Source organism: Toxotes jaculatrix, chromosome 9 (assembly GCF_017976425.1).
Source record: "Toxotes jaculatrix isolate fToxJac2 chromosome 9, fToxJac2.pri, whole genome shotgun sequence".
In the NCBI taxonomy this organism is placed as follows: domain Eukaryota; kingdom Metazoa; phylum Chordata; class Actinopteri; family Toxotidae; genus Toxotes; species Toxotes jaculatrix.
This window is the reverse complement of record NC_054402.1, coordinates 1,729,081-1,745,070: the sequence shown is the minus strand read 5'-3', so window position 1 is coordinate 1,745,070 and position 15,990 is coordinate 1,729,081. Positions and strand designations below refer to the sequence as shown.

The following is a 15,990-nucleotide window of genomic DNA, read 5'->3' as shown; positions in this document are numbered from 1 at the left end:
CTGACCTCTCGTGTAATCTGTGAGCGGGTAAATAACGCTCAGCACCAGCGGGGACAGAAGGGATCGGCTCGCAGCTTTGTCCCAGCAGATGTGATCCAGATGTGGCTCAGCACCCAATAACAGAACTGTCTACAATGTTCCATGAACTTCTGTACGAACTGTCCGGCTTCGGCCTTTGTTGTTCTGTAACTAGATGTGATGCCTCCTCGATCCTGACTCTCCTCCTCACCCTTCCCTCCCCCGGTGTGCGTTCGTGTTTGCCTCCCTCCGTGTTCCCCTGCAGATGCATGATGAATCCCCGTGTATGTGTGTCAAGCAGCATGGTCTACTGTGATGGACGCCTACAGGCATATTTTATCAGGTTGGTTCCCCACAATCCCAAACACCAGAGGCACTTTGTGAAATAAAAGTGAGGAAGTGGCACATGCAGACACAACCACAACCCCACACAGACACACTGGACAGAAACACACACACACACCTTTATGGATTCAGTGTCTACTGCCTGTTAGTTTTGTTACCTTCAGAAGCTGTGAAAAGAGAGCCCGCTGTGGGCTGTGTCTCAAAGCTACGTCTGCAACAAGCAACATCCCAGGTCATCTTTTTGTTTGTTGGTGTACGATATTTCTGTGTCTGTGTTCGTGTCCCCCTCTTCTCCCTCTTCTCCCTCTTCTTCCTCTTCTCCCTCCCAGGTCTTGCTCTTCAGTGTGTCTCTCTGTGAAGTTTTTTCCTGTGATGATGAAAATTTCTCTCTGCCTGAACCTTTGTAGGGAAATAATGACTGAGTTACTATGATACCATGTGATAGACATATACATTTATTCAATACTGTAATAAATTATTAACTGAAGACGATATAAAAGTTTTTTTTATGAAATGCTAAAAAAAAAAATTCTTAGAAAAAAGCGACTACTTGTTTTGAGAACATGGCATGAGGTGTAATGTGTTACTGAAAGAAAATGAAGGTCTTTAACAAAGTGAAGTTGACCTCATTTGAATATAGTTTATTTATTTTCAAGGCGTGACGTGTCTGAGTCCTTATTTTTGCACTGAGTGAGCATGCATGGAGTGTGAGACAGCGGCCCCTCCTCGTACGCAGCATCTGCACCACACAGAGCATTTGTGACAGCAGGCAAAGTCTGCAGTGTACAGGAAACAAGTAAACAAATAGAAAATGTCAAAAATACAGTAAATATAGTTCAGTCACAAAATACAGAGGCTCTGACAGTAGGGTCCAGTTATTAATACATCCATACATCAAACACACACCACATACACACATCATGATCAGGACCTACACGGACCTGCTGAACCCAAAACATTTTTCATTATCTTGGTACGTGTACAGGTGCCGGGGAGAAGGTTTGTCCCTCAACAAAAAATTAACAGGCCACAGTTTTAATAAAGGTTTATTATTCACTTATGAAGCAAAGATACAAAACATTCTCTGGTCTCAGCCACTGAGAGAAGAGTTGCTGCTTTTTCTCCCGTGTGTTTGTCACAAACAAGCACGGAGTTCATCAGGGGAAGGAAGTGGAAGGTTTTAATCTCCAGACTTAAAACCTAACAACTGACAGAGGCTGCAGTGAAAGCCTGGAAAAGCATCATAAAAGACGAATGCAAATGTTTGGTGATGTCAGTGGGTCACAGGCTTGATGCAGTTATTGCAAGCAAAGGATTTGCAACTAAATATTAATTAGGAAAAGGTGAAATGCTGCTCTGTTGTCTCATATTCATCTTCTGCTGTGTTCTCCCCTCTTAGTTTCTGTAGTCCATTACATAATTTTGAAATCAGACATTGTGCACCCATTGTTCACTGTTCCGTGTGTGTGTGTGTGTGTGTGTGTGTGTGTGTGTGTGTGTGTGTGTGTGAACTATGGGGGGGGGGGGGGGGGGGGGGGGGGGGGGGGGGGGGATGCGCCGGAGAGGGGGGAGGGAAACTGCAGAGCTCAGTCACTTCCGCACCATGTGAGCTGCGCTGACTGAAGCTCATTTGCTCCCGGTTGGACCACGCATCCCCCGGCTGACATGACTGCAGATGTGGCGGTGTCATTGTCGGTGCTCGCGGGGATCGTAGGGCTGAGCGACGCGACCCGCAGGTTGTGCACCAGGACCCTCGCGGGCACCGGACTCTCCGTGTACGCGGTGGAGCTGGTATCTACCTTCCAGCTATGCTGCTGCACGCACGAGCTCAAGCTGCTGTCCGAGATGGGTGGGATCGAGCCTCGGCTTGCGCTTACTTTGACGTACCTAGCGTCCGTGGTCCACGGGCTCACCTTTAGCGGGGCCATCGGCAACCCCTCCGGGGCACTCGAGCACGCGTACCACGCGAGGATCCCACCCGGGTGCGCTCTGCGGCGGATCGCGTGCCAGTTCGCCGCGGCCGTCGCTGCCCGAGCCACGGTGCCGGTGATCTGGGGCTTGGGATTGTCGGGGCTTCACGTGCGGCATAAGATGCTCGGGTACCAGTGCATCAGCCCTATTCACGCGCCGCTGCCCAAGGCCGCCGCTGTGGAGCTCGCGTGCGCCTTTGCGGTACAGACTGCTATTACGCATACGCGATCGGTACGGGAGAAATACCGCGTGCACGCCGTGGCTGCGGTCACCGCAGCAGTGGTTTATGCAGGTATGACAGTGGCTCTGTGCAGGTGTTCATTATACTGATGGGGTGATGTGACGTCACAGGTCAGCATCCTCTGTGTGTGTGTGTGTGTGTGTGTGTGTGTGTGTGTGTGTGTGTGTGTGTGTGTGTGTGTGTGTCCAGGTGGCAGTCTGACGGGAGCAGTGTTCAACCCGGCCTTGGCTTTCTCCACACAGTTCCGCTGCAGTGGAAACTCCTTCCTGGAGTACTGCCTGGTCTATTGGCTGGGCCCCCTGCTGGGTAAGACCCACTGACGTGCACTGACATCACTGTATCTGCAGGTGATGAAGATGTGTTTGTGGCCTGTTGTAGGGAATAACTTCAGTTATGAAATGTTTCTGTTTGTGATGAATTCCCAGAGCTATTTTTTTCAGACCTCTGCCATAATTCAGAATTCATATGTCAACTTTAAATAATCAGTTATATTTTTCTTTGTAATCCTTCCATTCATTCATCCATCCATTTATTCTCTCTCTGTCCAGGTCTGTTACAGCTGTTTGAGATGCAGCTAATTTTAATTACTTCACATCTCATGATGTTATTATGTAAAAATATATGAATGTCTTGAGAGTTTATGTCTTAAAGCAAATTGAATCATCTCTAAATGTGAAAACCATGTTTACTTGTTCCTCTTCTTCATCTATTTTATTTTCTTGCTGTTGCAGGTATGATGTGCTCAGTGCTGCTGTTTGACAAACTCGTCCCTCCGCTGTCAAGGAAACCACAGTCTCTCCATCTGCCCCTGGAGACCAAGAAGAGGACCTAAGCATTGCAAGGCAGTACTTCATACCCAGAGTCCATGTGGACAGACGTTAATCTGCTGCTGATTTCAGACATCAGACGTTAGAAGAAGAAAACTGAAATGCACTTTTTAAAAGAGACTTAAACCTAAAGGATTTTATTCTATTCCACAGTGGACCATGCTAAACACAAAAATAAGACACTAATTTTAGTGTATTTTTTTTCTTGTGAAATAGAACTGATGAACAAGTTTTTACTTTACGGCTGCAAAATGAGGTTTTACGATGGAAATCGACACATTGTCTGACTTTCTGTCAGTTCACATCCATCAGATTTAACACTTTTACAGTTTGTGAACCACCACCACCCCAGATCCAGTATCACCTCTGCAGCTGTTCACAATGTGAACTTCATGTTAGTACAGATAACCGTAAATTATAGATAAGAAACAAGAGTATATTGACTTTAGCACAACCTGGACTAGCTCCAACGTTAAAATGCTGTTTTCATATTAATATGTCAGAACTTTTCCACATTTACTTTGGTGAAATTCTGAGTGGTGGACTTTTACTTGTCACATGTGCAGAAATCCACAGTGTTTAAAAACACACCAGCTAGTACATCAGTAACTGTGCACTAATTCTGGTGTGTTTGCCTGTTTAATGTAGTTTGTTTGGACTTTTGGGGTTTGAGTATTATACAAAGTTTTCCACTGTCACAGAAACATACCATGCAGTCCATCCACTCGCCCATCACCAGTCCTGCCTCACCTAATTCAGGTCTCTGCCAGTTTCCATCAGCTTAGAGCTGCTGGAGTCAATATTACACAAACAGCACTCCACTGGACTTTGTCATAGGTGCAACACAAACATAAAATCAGGCATCTGAAACAGAGAAACACCAACGTCAGTGGCATTTAAAGATGCCCCCATCGATTTATTTGGCAACTACCTGGTGTCACATCATCGGGTGTGCAAAGAATAAAAGGTGTTCTTCATCTATGAAACCTCTGACAACGGCAAAGCGGACACGCTGATGCTGCACAGGTATAATATTTACCATGTTCCCCATCCTGGTACAGCAATGTCAGCAGGCTAACATTTGGTAAGTAGCACTAAGCACAAAATACAGCTGAGGCTGATGGGAATGGTGATGGCGCAGTGAGGGAAGTCAAGAGATCACCAAAGTTATTACAATGCATCCTGATGGGAACATGAAAGTGTGCAGCAAATAAAATGTCAATCCATCCAACAACTGACACATTTCACTTAAAAACACAAAACTCTAAAAATAAAGTCACAAAGGGTGATGAGAAAAATGCAAGAGCGACAACAATGAAGAGCACAAAGAACAAAAACTCTGCTCCTTCTCTCTTTCTAACTATATATTCATTTTTATGGACATACTCTGTAGATACACTTGTAAGAATGAAGAGCTAAATACTTATCAATGCAAACGTGTTTTTGAAATCATACATTCTCTTTTCAGGCATTTCACACGCCCAAGAGGAGTTAATCAAAATATAATCAGGAGCTCCCAAACACTGAAATTCTTTCTCGCACAAATAAACGTTTCAAACGGTGCAAGTCAAAGATCATTTGTTTTCTTTACCTGATTAACTGCAAAATATCCCTCATGTTAAAGGAGCAAGACACGTATCATCCGAGTGACGGTGCAGCGGGCGCCTGAGTTTCAAACCACTGTCAACTCCATCATCCTTCCCTCAGGCTGTTACTGTTATTATCATAAAATGTTGAATCATATTTGTGACATTCATACACGCGTGTGCTGTGCTCGTCAGCATGCTAACATGCCCACAGTGACAGTTATAACCTGCTGATGATGGGAATGTCATTAGTTCTGTACAAACTGACATTTTTGATCCAATGATGGTGCCAGATGAAAGTCTGAAGAAAAAAAAGAGTACTTTTTATTTTATTTATTGGTCAACCCTACATCACCTGCGTTCATGTATTTCTTAGAGTCGGTGGAGTTCTTCACTCCCACCACTAGATGTTGCTGTGTCCTTATTCTTCACCTTATGTAATATTCATCTAATGAACAAGAGCTGTATTCCTGGTTAGGTCCAGGTTCAGGTCCAGGTTCAGGTCCAGGTTACTTTATTTGTACCCGTCGGTAGATTTGTTTCGCGGTCAGAGGATCAGATAATGACATGCTTTTGACATATATATGCACTTTGTTCAAATAGCAGACACATCTCATCAACTTTTGACTGGTACTGTAGTTATATTAAGGAAATTTGTGGTTTTGACCCATTTCAGCCTGACTGAGGAAAAGCTGCAGCATGTTCCAGTTTGTTGTCTTTGATTTGATTAAAACAAAACAAAAAACAATTTTTCCCACACACCACAGGCACATTATATAATTATTACCCTTATGTTGTTGTTGATGATGGTTTATTACAGTTTGCCATATTTTTGTTTAACCCTCAAAAGAATTTTCTGTATTTTTTCCCAGATCTCTGTTTGAAAATCTGTCAGATGTTGTGTAAATTGCTCTTGGTGAATTACTCCTTTTTTAAATTCCTACGTCTGTCTTGTTTTTAATCCACTTACAGACTTGCACCTGAATGCAACACCTTTCAACAAAGGCTTGGGAGGGAGGCGGAATGTCGGACTTTTCTTCCCCCAGCGTCCTTGAACGCACCGCCGCTCGCTCTCTGCCGGCGAGCTCGACCCGCCCCAGAATTCGAACGGGCACACGGGCCAACCAATCGGCTTCGGGTGAGGCTGAACGACGACCAATGGCGTGTCCGCAGCGGCCTACAAGGGGTTGGGTGTCTCTGTGCGGCAGGCTTCTCTGTGTCTGGCTAACAATAGCCGGGGATCGGCAAGTTTACTGAAAAGAGCAGGAGGGCGACGGAGCGGAGCGGAGCTGAGCCGAGAGGAGAGCAGAGTTCACCGAGTACATGAGACGGCGTCTCCCGGTGTCGGAAATTATCAGCCAGCATTTCGGAATTTACACTTTGCATCCGGATAAGTGGTGAGTGAGCGTTTCGACTTCACTTCTACACCTCGGCTTTAGCCCTTTGCGTCCGTTCTCAGCCGGGCATGGTGCGTTGTGAATTAGGGGCGCCTTTGGCTGCGGGTAGGAAGGGGTTAATGGTTACTGTGGGCTGGGATCGCACTATTATTCTCTTATTCTTTATCTGCGTCCATATATCAACGCCCGGGACCCCGCAGGCCCGTCAGCCCGCAAACTGCGGGCTTGAAGTCAGCCGCGGCGAGTCGCAGGAGAATGGGCTGGTTATTATTTTTATTTTTATTTTTATTTTATTTTATTTTGTATATATTTTATTTTTTTTATGAACACCGGTTCCTCCCAGTTTACCAGCAGGCTGTGATAACATGGGAGTTTCTGTTGGCGACCTGATAACACGACAGGCCGAGATACGAATGAATGAATGAATGAATGAATGAATGAATGGATGAACGAATAAAATCCTGACAGTTTCCACTTTTCCATCTCTGAGCTCCACCTCAGAGGATGCCTGAGGATGCCTCTAACGTGATTCATCAGAAAGTCCGAGCCGTGCCCAGAAGCCTTTTGCTGTAGTGCAGGAATAGACCGACACGCTGCTCTGCTCTGACTGGAATCATTCTGCCTGTAAGTTTAGTTTTGAGATCTTATCTGGGGAAATGACTTTAAAGTAAAAGTAACGTGTAATGAAAGCAGACCAGTGTGTCTGCAGGACTGTGCCGTGACTGGACACTCACCTCCCGGTGTCTTCTGTATCATCCTCCGCAGTTCTGTGATTCAGCGCCGTGATCCTGAGATGAAACTTCTAGTTTCCACGTGGCTCAGCAGAAATCAGTGCACAGTTCAGTCAGTATTTACTGAATGTGTGTGTGTGGGGGGGGGGGGTCAGACAGTGTGTAAATCTGCTGTATCTTATTGATTACACACACACACACACACACACACACACACACACTCACAGACAGACAGTTCTCATTTGGGATTGTTATCAGCGTTAGGGGATCGTTCCCTTCTCATTACAGCCCATTGACCCTTCAGTCTCAGCCTCTGGATAAATGAACTCCTCTCTCTCTCTGTGTCTGTCAGCTCATACACTTACAGCCTTGCTCTGACTGGAGCTGGGCTGATGTTGCCCTTTGCTCTCTGTTATAAAAAGATTCCCTTTCATCTGACTCACTAGTTTCCTGGATAATGAAAAGCTTTAAGTGTGAGAATCCTGGTTTGCTCCTGAGTTTGCAGTTTACAGAGACACACATGCGTTCACTGTGTGTGTGTGTGTGTGTGTGTGTTTGTCTCTTTACATTAATAAACTGAATATTGTTTAACTTTGGACCACTGCTCAGACAAAATAAGACATTTGACATTTGAAGACATCACTTTGGGACACTGTGATAGACCTTTCTTAACTGTTTTCTGACATTTGATAGACCAAGCGATTAATTAGGAAAATAATCAGCAGATTAATCTGTAGTTTCTACTTTAAACTTTTAAACAAGGAAAAACCTGGAAAAGTGAAATGGACTTCCTGGTTTGGCTTGTGGCGTAAGGGCAGCAGCAGCATGGTGGTTGCCATGGAAACCCTGGTGTGTTTTATGGCCCCATGCGAAACATGAGGCCATCCAGTTGCTTTGATGCCTCAACAGCATGAGAAGGATGGTTGGAAGGAGTTAATGACCCATTTGGCTCCTGTGGCTTTGGGCTCGGCTACTTCACACACACTGCGTGCACGTGACCGTGTTCACACCTGCCGTTAACGTAGGTCGCAGGTGATCCGATCACAAGTGGTCAGCTCTAAGTAAGTCTTAAAATGCAGCTCCACCTGTGTCTCCAGTGGCCACCTGTGATTGGATCGTACATCACGCGTGTTTACAAAGACCAAACGTGTTGTTGTTTTCTTAGCACGAGAGGCAGCGATTGGTGCAGAGTCAGCAGTGTTACCTTACTGTTGTGGAGTCTGGGGGCATCAGGAAGCCCCTCAGAGGACGTGGGACATGTCTCTGGCTCTGGCCTGTTTACTTCCAACCTGTGAAAGAATCTGAAATTTAATTAGCTGCAAACGCCAAATAGGACTCTACACCAGATTTCTACAATCGATACTAACATGGATATTTTCCTGTGGAGTGTAGACGCTCACACAGTACCAACATAAATAGTAATACTGGCTGCGGAGCTGCCTGCCAGCAGCTGAATAATGGATAGTCTGTCTGCCTGGAAGGCTGATGGGGCTGCTGAGCATGGCGCCTAGACGAATACCGACAGCACAAAACTACGTGCACTCCCCTCTGCTGTCATGGAACGGGCTGACTGGCTGAATCCAGATGAAAGCTGCGATCCTGGATTGATTATTTTTTTTTCCTCCAAGTGTTTTATCCGCTTCATTGATGTGAAGGCAGAAGAAAGGAAAGGTGATGGTGCATCTCTGAGCTGTTAATAGTATGGTTCAGGATCAGAAAGACAGTTCTGTGCTGTTGGTGTAATTACGATTGGACCCAGGGTTAAAACATTCGCACTGCTTCAGTTCAGTGTCATTAAACCAGGAGCCAGAGCTCTGTCTGATGAGAGAACTCACCGCAGGAGAGGAGAAAGCTTTCACAGATGGAGCTCCTCTCAGGGTTAACGTCAGTCTAATTGAATTTGCTTTCAGTCAGCGCTGATCTGTCTGAGTGTATTTGCTGCAGTCAGAACTTCTTACTGTCTGTTGCACTACAGGTTTGCACGACCCCCCCCCCCCCCCCCCCCCCCCCCCCCAAAGTCACAGGCCCAGTGTGGTTTGAAAATCCATTTATAATCAGCTCAGAAACAACCTGCCGTGCTGCCTCCACAGGTACCTGGAAGGCTGCACTGTACACGGCCACATGATCTGTGGTAACGCTGTGATTGGTCTGGTCGGGACACTTCCTGTTTCTTACTAGGGCTGGGCGATATATCGATATAAAAGATATATCGATATATTTTTAAATGGGATATGAAATTAGGCCATATCGTATATATCGATATAGTTCAAACTTGCGCTGTGATCCTTGATCCATCCAGTGCGCATGCGTCACTACGTGTGCAGCCTGTTACGGCAGCTCCCGATTTTCTTTCACTTTTATTCTACTTTTCTTATCTTTGAGGCACTTTTCGTTATTTTTCTTTAATACGTTGGATTACTTTCTTTTCATCACACTGAGACATGTGGGTTGTGAGATTTTGGGGGCTTTTGTTTGCCGTTGCGTTACTTTTTTTCGGCGTAGCGACGCAACAACACCACATGGCCCGCATTGTTTACACCAGGGATCAGCTGTTAGACCTCAAGCCGGCTTTTTCACTGACAAGGCAAGAGGAGATCCCTGTTGAAATTTGGCGCAAGACACACCGGGGATGCAGAGGAAACAAAAAGTTACGGAGGAAGAGGGAGGCTCTGAAACATCAAAGGAGAAGTATTAAGCCGTGTCTCCCCTCTATCATCATGGGGAACGTGAGGTCCCTCGCAAATAAGATGGACGAGCTGATGGCGCTGGCCCAGAGTCAGAGGGAGTATCGTGAGTGTAGTGTGATGTGCTTCACGGAGACATGGCTGCACCAGGATGTTCCTGATGATAACGCTACCATCAGGGGCTTCCACACGGTCCGTGCCGACAGAGACTGCGTCAGGAGCGGTAAGCGCAAAGGAGGAGGGCTTACCATTCTGGTGAATAATCGGTGGTGTAACCCCGCTCACATCACCGTGAAGGAGCGCATCTGTGGCCCGGATGTTGAACTGTGTGCTGTCGGAATTCGTCCATATTATCTGCCCAGGGAGTTTTCTCATGTTATCATGGTGGCAGTTTATGTTCCCCCCCTCTGCAAACCCAAACACCGCGTGTGACGTCATTCACTCTGCAATAGTTCGATTTTCTGTAATCGGTTACAGACTCAGCACCCGAGTGCATTCATTGCTATCTCGTGTGACTTCAAAAAATTTCCCTACGGGAATTAATAAAGTTTTTTCTGATTCGGATCTGATCTGATCCAAGCAAGCTGCTAACCTGGAGCTCTCATCACCGCTTCCAGAGCTGAATGGGGGGCTGAGGATGCAGTGCTTCGGTCACATATTACACTTGGCTATTGGTGTTTTACTTTGTGTTTTATGCTGCTATTTCGACCAGGTCTCTGTTGAAAAACTGATTGTTAAATAGAGGTTAAATAAATTAATCGTGACATGTGACATGTCATATTTGGCTTTGACTTTGACTGAACATTTGCTCTCACTTTGTGATAAAAATATCGGGATATATATCGTAAATCGATATTCAGCCTGAAGATATCGGGATATGACTTTTGGTCCATATCGCCCAGCCCTATTTCTTACCACAGATTTTTTTTAAACCCCGTGTCTGTGTTAAAATATTAGCCATTGAGAGTCTCAGGTGCTTGTTTGTCCGTCCCACAGTCCAGAATACAAAGACATTCAATTTACAACATTCCCTATTATTCACAAGCTTCTTGATCCAAATCAAGTTAATCATTGAATTATTGGTAATTAATGGCAGCTGATAGGACCTGCAAAGGACGAATGGACGATTAGCTGCGGCTAAAAACAAGGTGCTGTTAGCCTAATGTACACGTCTCTTTGGTATGGAGAGAGAGAGAGAGAGAGAGAGAGAGAGAGAGAGAGAGAGAGGTGAAGTGAAAAGCCTGTTTCATTTTCACTGATGGGCCCAAATAATTTTTGACATTTACACTCTTGCATATGCACGTGAGTGTGATGTTTGGACGTTGGAGCACAGTTGTCGTATAATAGAGCAACAATAAAAGCCTGCAGTGAACAGAACAGAGTAGAGGGCAGTAAAGAAAGGATTCGAACTCATACCTGAGATCTGCCCGGGACATTTACAGTCTGCGCTCAGTGTCAGGATCAAAATGTTAGAATAAAAACATTAGAATCAGTTAATCCAGTTCTTTCCAGAAATCTATTATTTGTTTGTAGTGAAGATACAGTCGGGGCCACATGCCAGCTTCCTGAGCTGACATTGTGTGTATGCGTGTGTGTGTGTGTGTGTGTGTGCATGATAATCATGTGATCTAATTAAACGACCAGACCAGGGCCTGTACAGCAGAACTTTCCAGTGCACGTACAGTAAGGATGAACGGCGGTAGATCTCGGTCAGGGTCTGCAGTGACACACAGGCCGACAGTATGAAACCACAGCGAATCCGCTTCTTTTCCTTTCTCTCTCTCTCCGTCTCTCTCTCTCTCCGGAGGTGGAGTTTCAGTGTAATACGATATTTTCAAATGCCAACATGATGATCTGATTTTTACAGATATCATCCACCCAGTGAGTCTGACACACATTCCACATACACAGAGACAGAAGACTAGATACTGCAGTCTCTCTCTCTCCTTTCTTCCCTCTCTCACCTTTTTTTTATCTCTCCACTTCTCCTCCTCTTCATCTCTCTCCTTCCTCTCATCTTCTCTTTCCTTCTGGCATCCTCCTCTGGTCCTCTCCAAACCTTTTTTTCTTCCACTCCATGCTTATTTTTCTTTTTTCAGTCCTTTCTTTCCTCCTTCTCCTTCCCTCTCTTCATTCCTCTTTCTTCTTTCACCATGTCATACTACCTCCTCTTCACCCTGCTCTCTTCCTTTCTTCTACTCATCTGTATGTTGTTTATTAGATTTCTCACCTCCTTTTCACTCCTCTCTCCCCATCCCTCCTTTTTCTTTCCTTCCTCTCTGTCCTCCGTGTCTTCATGGTTGCTTTCCTCCTCTTCAGCCTCCTTTAGTCCTTCCTTAGTCCATCCCTCGTTCACTCATCTCCTCCATTCTATCTGACGCAACTGGTGAAGCAACTATAATACTGTTATCTATAAATACCCCTTCATCTCTCTCACTGTCAGAGGAAGTCTCTCATCCACTACGTATATTTTCCTTCTCTCATTTTCCGTCTCTTCCTCGCGAGCAGGAGGAAACGTTTTCAAATCAAAAAGAGTGAACTTGTTATATTTCACGTGTGATTCTTGACCTCGTCTCTGTGGAGATGCATGAGAACGGTTCTGTTTGTCGCTTTTTAAGACGAGCAGCTGGTGCATCTGTTCACAGTGCAGCCAAACAAACCGGTGTGTGTGTTTGTTTGTTTGTTGTTTTGAGTAAAGAAGTGAGTCAGTGATAATTACAGCTTCCGTCTGATTGGACACAGCAGCTTTTCCTTGGGTTTGAACTGCATCACGTTGCTCCACGTTTTCGTAGCATGTTCTGCAGCTGCTTCACAGTTAAAGTCACCCTGCGTCGTTTGCATTGGCAGTAACCTGTGAACAGTAAACAGATGAAATCAGTGATTTCGAACTACAAACAGTGGCTGGATGAGATGCTGGGTCACTTCCTGTGAATCCACCATAGGTGTGAAGGTAATCTGAAGGTTTATAGTATAGTTATTTGGCTTTATGCTTCTGTCACTTACTGTGTGTGCTGTTCACTCTTTAATACTGAAAGATCTGGTCAGATACTTTCACTCTGTGTCTTTCCTGATTATTTATTTATTTTCTTCTCATCTTCATCGCTCTCAAGCCGAGGTCCCTCCCTCTCAATGTCTGTCTCTCTCCCATCTTGTCCCTTTCCCAGGGGGATGTTTCATGCTGTGTTCTCACCTCCGTTATAACAGAAGACAGGAACAACAGCCTCCTCCCTCACCAACACACTCGACAAATTTTAAATATGGCCAGTCAAGCGCATCAGCTTGTCCTCTGCATGCTCTGTTCATCTGCCTCCCTCTCCCTCCCTCCCTCCCTCCCTCCCTCTCACTGTAAAAATATTTACCATTTACTGTTCATGATGCTACTGATACCAGAGAGCTAGGTCTTGGTATATTTTCTACAGACCAAACTGCAGCTGAAATGATTGGTCAGTCATTAGTGATTATTCATTTAAATCATTTCTTTATGCAGGAGTGCCCAAAAAAATCACTGGTTTTAACTGAATATTGACTTTTCCCTCCTCTGATTGAAAATTGAAAATGCTTTTGTTTTGGACTGAGGAACAAACAGATTTAATGCTAAGACGTTAACTGTGATGTACATTCAACACCATTATTTGACATCTTATTGTACAAACCGTTAACAGAGAAAACATTCAGCAGAATGATCAGTTCTGAAAATAATCCTAACTTTCAGCCCTGATTCACACGGATTCCCTTTCTAAACTTAATTCTGTTTCTCTGTGTTATTAAAAGCTTCTGATGCTGCTCCAGAAATGCAGTTTTAGATTGTTAGTCTGAGAATCCAACACATTTTCTCATGTGTGTCTCCACATGCTGTTTGTCGGTACCCATCAGATATCGGCATGCTCGGCACGGATAATTAGGCTTGCAGCCATGAAACACAAGTACTCTCACATTTGTCTGCCAAGTAGGGTTCACACACAAGTCTAACTTACTGTCCGTCTGTGTGTGTGTGTGTGTGTCTCACCTCACAGGTAGGACAGACAGCTGACCGGGGGCAAACAGAGCCGGTTCAGAGAGCAACTTGTTGCATTTTCAGACTGATCTTTGTGTTGTTGTTGTTGTTGTTGTTGTTCTTGACCTGAACCTGAACTAATCTGGATCTAAGTTTTGGTTGTTCATCGCTGCTGTCAGTTCCTTATGTCTTCACCTGGATACGGCAGCTCTGACACACCTGCTCACAACTGACTGCTGAACCTGCCGTAGATCAGTCCATGAGCTGCTGCTCACCTGTACCTGTGACTTAGTGAGTGGATCTGTATCTGTGATTAGCAAAGGCTAATGCTGTGCCAACTGTCAAACCCACAGTGTGTATGTGTGTGTGTGTGTGTGTGTGTGTGTGTGTGTGTTCTCACAGTAAGCTGTGAATGTGTGGACAGCTGCAGGGCTGACTCTCTCACCTCCGGCCCTCCCTCCCTCTCTCCCTCCCTCTCTCTCTGAAACTTTCATCTGTTCATCCTTGTCTGAGCCACCAGTGACACCAACATGCTGAACACATGCAAACAGTTTCCACCTCACTTATAAGACAGCAGACTGTGTGTGTGTGTGCGTGTGTGTGTGTGCGTGTGTGTGTGTGAAACGCCATTAGCTCTCACACTCACTCTGTTCCAGCTGATCCCAGAGGTGTGGCTGAGCTGGAGTCAGTTTTATCTCCTGGTCGAGAGAACGTGGAGGCATAGTGTTCAAATATCACTGAGTGTTGTAGCGTTAACGTCTCTCTTTATTACAACTAACAGTCCCACAACTAAAGTACACAGAAGTATGTGGACAGGGGTGTGTAGTTTGATGGGGTTGTGTTTAGTGTGTTTCCTGTGTTGCATGTTTGGACAAACATGGGAAACACGCGTGCTTCTGCCTCTTCTCTGCTCTGTTGACTGTAAAAATGGGATTTGATTGAGGCTCGTGAGACGCTAACAGCTCAGGACGTACTGTCAGTCTTTGCTAGCTGACGACATGTTTTGCTGTTCATCTCAGTGAATTAGGAAACGCTGAGGACTGATCCACATCCCGATGATTGACAGTGAGAGTCGTTCCCGTGTCCTTTATGAGCGGCTGGTGTGAATGAAATCATTTTAATTGCTGTTGATAGGCTGGACCTCGTTTAGGAGCGTGACACGGTGATGAACCGTGCGTAGTAACAGCTGTCGCTCTGTTTCTGTGCAGGCTGCGGGTTCAATCTGTCAGAGGAGCCATTAACATTAACCCCAAGCCTCTTCTGGGGTTTCTGTGCCTTGCTCAGGGGCAGTGGGGCAGTTAAAGACCTCTGTGGGGATGGCCGACAGAGTGGTTTGATACTGTTGTTTGTGATAAACCAGTTGAGACAGATTGGAATCGTGTGGCTGCAGTGATTTACAGCAATCAGCAGCTGGTTTTAATGTTGTCGAACGTCTCCGCTCCTTGTTCTGACAGACAGCTTCACTTCTACACGGCAGCTCTCAGATGACTCTGAGCTACGTGTGAGCCTGCACACTGCTGCCCAGGAAACCTTTCAACATTTAGTAGCCAAGTGTCCAATTACTTTTGAACCCCTAAAATGTGAGGACTGTGTTTGTAAGGGGCTTATATCTCCCTGTTTTTAAGAGTTACTGCCGTCTTGCTTCCCACTGTACTTTCAGTATATTTTAATGTGGCCTAATAACAGCTTTGATATGAAACAAAGACAAGCCAGTTAATCACTGTCTGCCAAATGTGTTGTTTCATCCAAGACACCGAGTGATTTATTTAACATTTCTCAGTAATTTCTTGCAGCAGGGATTTTTTTGGACTCGTTTCCTCAGTGTTGTGGCTCTGGTCCATGTTCACACTGTCACACATTTCAGACATTTCAGAGGAAACACGCAGCAGCAGCAGCAGCAGCGGGCAGGTCTGTGGCTGACTGAGGGGAAACCAGAGGGTTTCACATTATGTAAGCTGGCTGTAATGGGACTGAGCCTGGCCTGATGGCTCCCAGCATGCACTGCAGCCTCCATTATTTATGGGGTTGCCATAGTGATGGGGAGGGGTGGAGTCTGACAGCTGGTAGATCACGGATGTAGACAGACCCTCCCCCCAGCACACCTGTGTGTGTGTGTGTGTGTGGGTTACAGTGCTCATGAGAACAGGGACTCAGAGCGTTTGCCATGCATTTTTTATGTACTGCATGTGTTGTGTG

At 45.4% G+C, this 15,990-nt stretch overlaps 2 protein-coding genes across 2 annotated transcripts in view; both read left to right on the top strand.

Annotated features, from left to right (window-relative positions):
* The first annotated feature begins 2,028 nt into the window (after window positions 1-2,028).
* On the top strand, window positions 2,029-3,528 carry aqp11 (aquaporin 11). The gene is made up of 3 exons (XM_041046791.1): window positions 2,029-2,626; window positions 2,765-2,881; window positions 3,307-3,528. The coding sequence occupies exons 1-3, from the start codon at window positions 2,029-2,031 to the stop codon at window positions 3,405-3,407; spliced, it is 816 nt and encodes a 271-aa protein (XP_040902725.1). The 3' UTR covers window positions 3,408-3,528.
* A 2,722-nt stretch (window positions 3,529-6,250) lies between these two features.
* Window positions 6,251-15,990, top strand: part of pak1 (p21 protein (Cdc42/Rac)-activated kinase 1) — a 32,366-nt gene continuing 22,626 nt past the window's right edge. The window contains 1 exon segment of the mRNA XM_041047238.1: window positions 6,251-6,385. The gene's annotated coding sequence lies outside the window, so the exon portion shown is untranslated.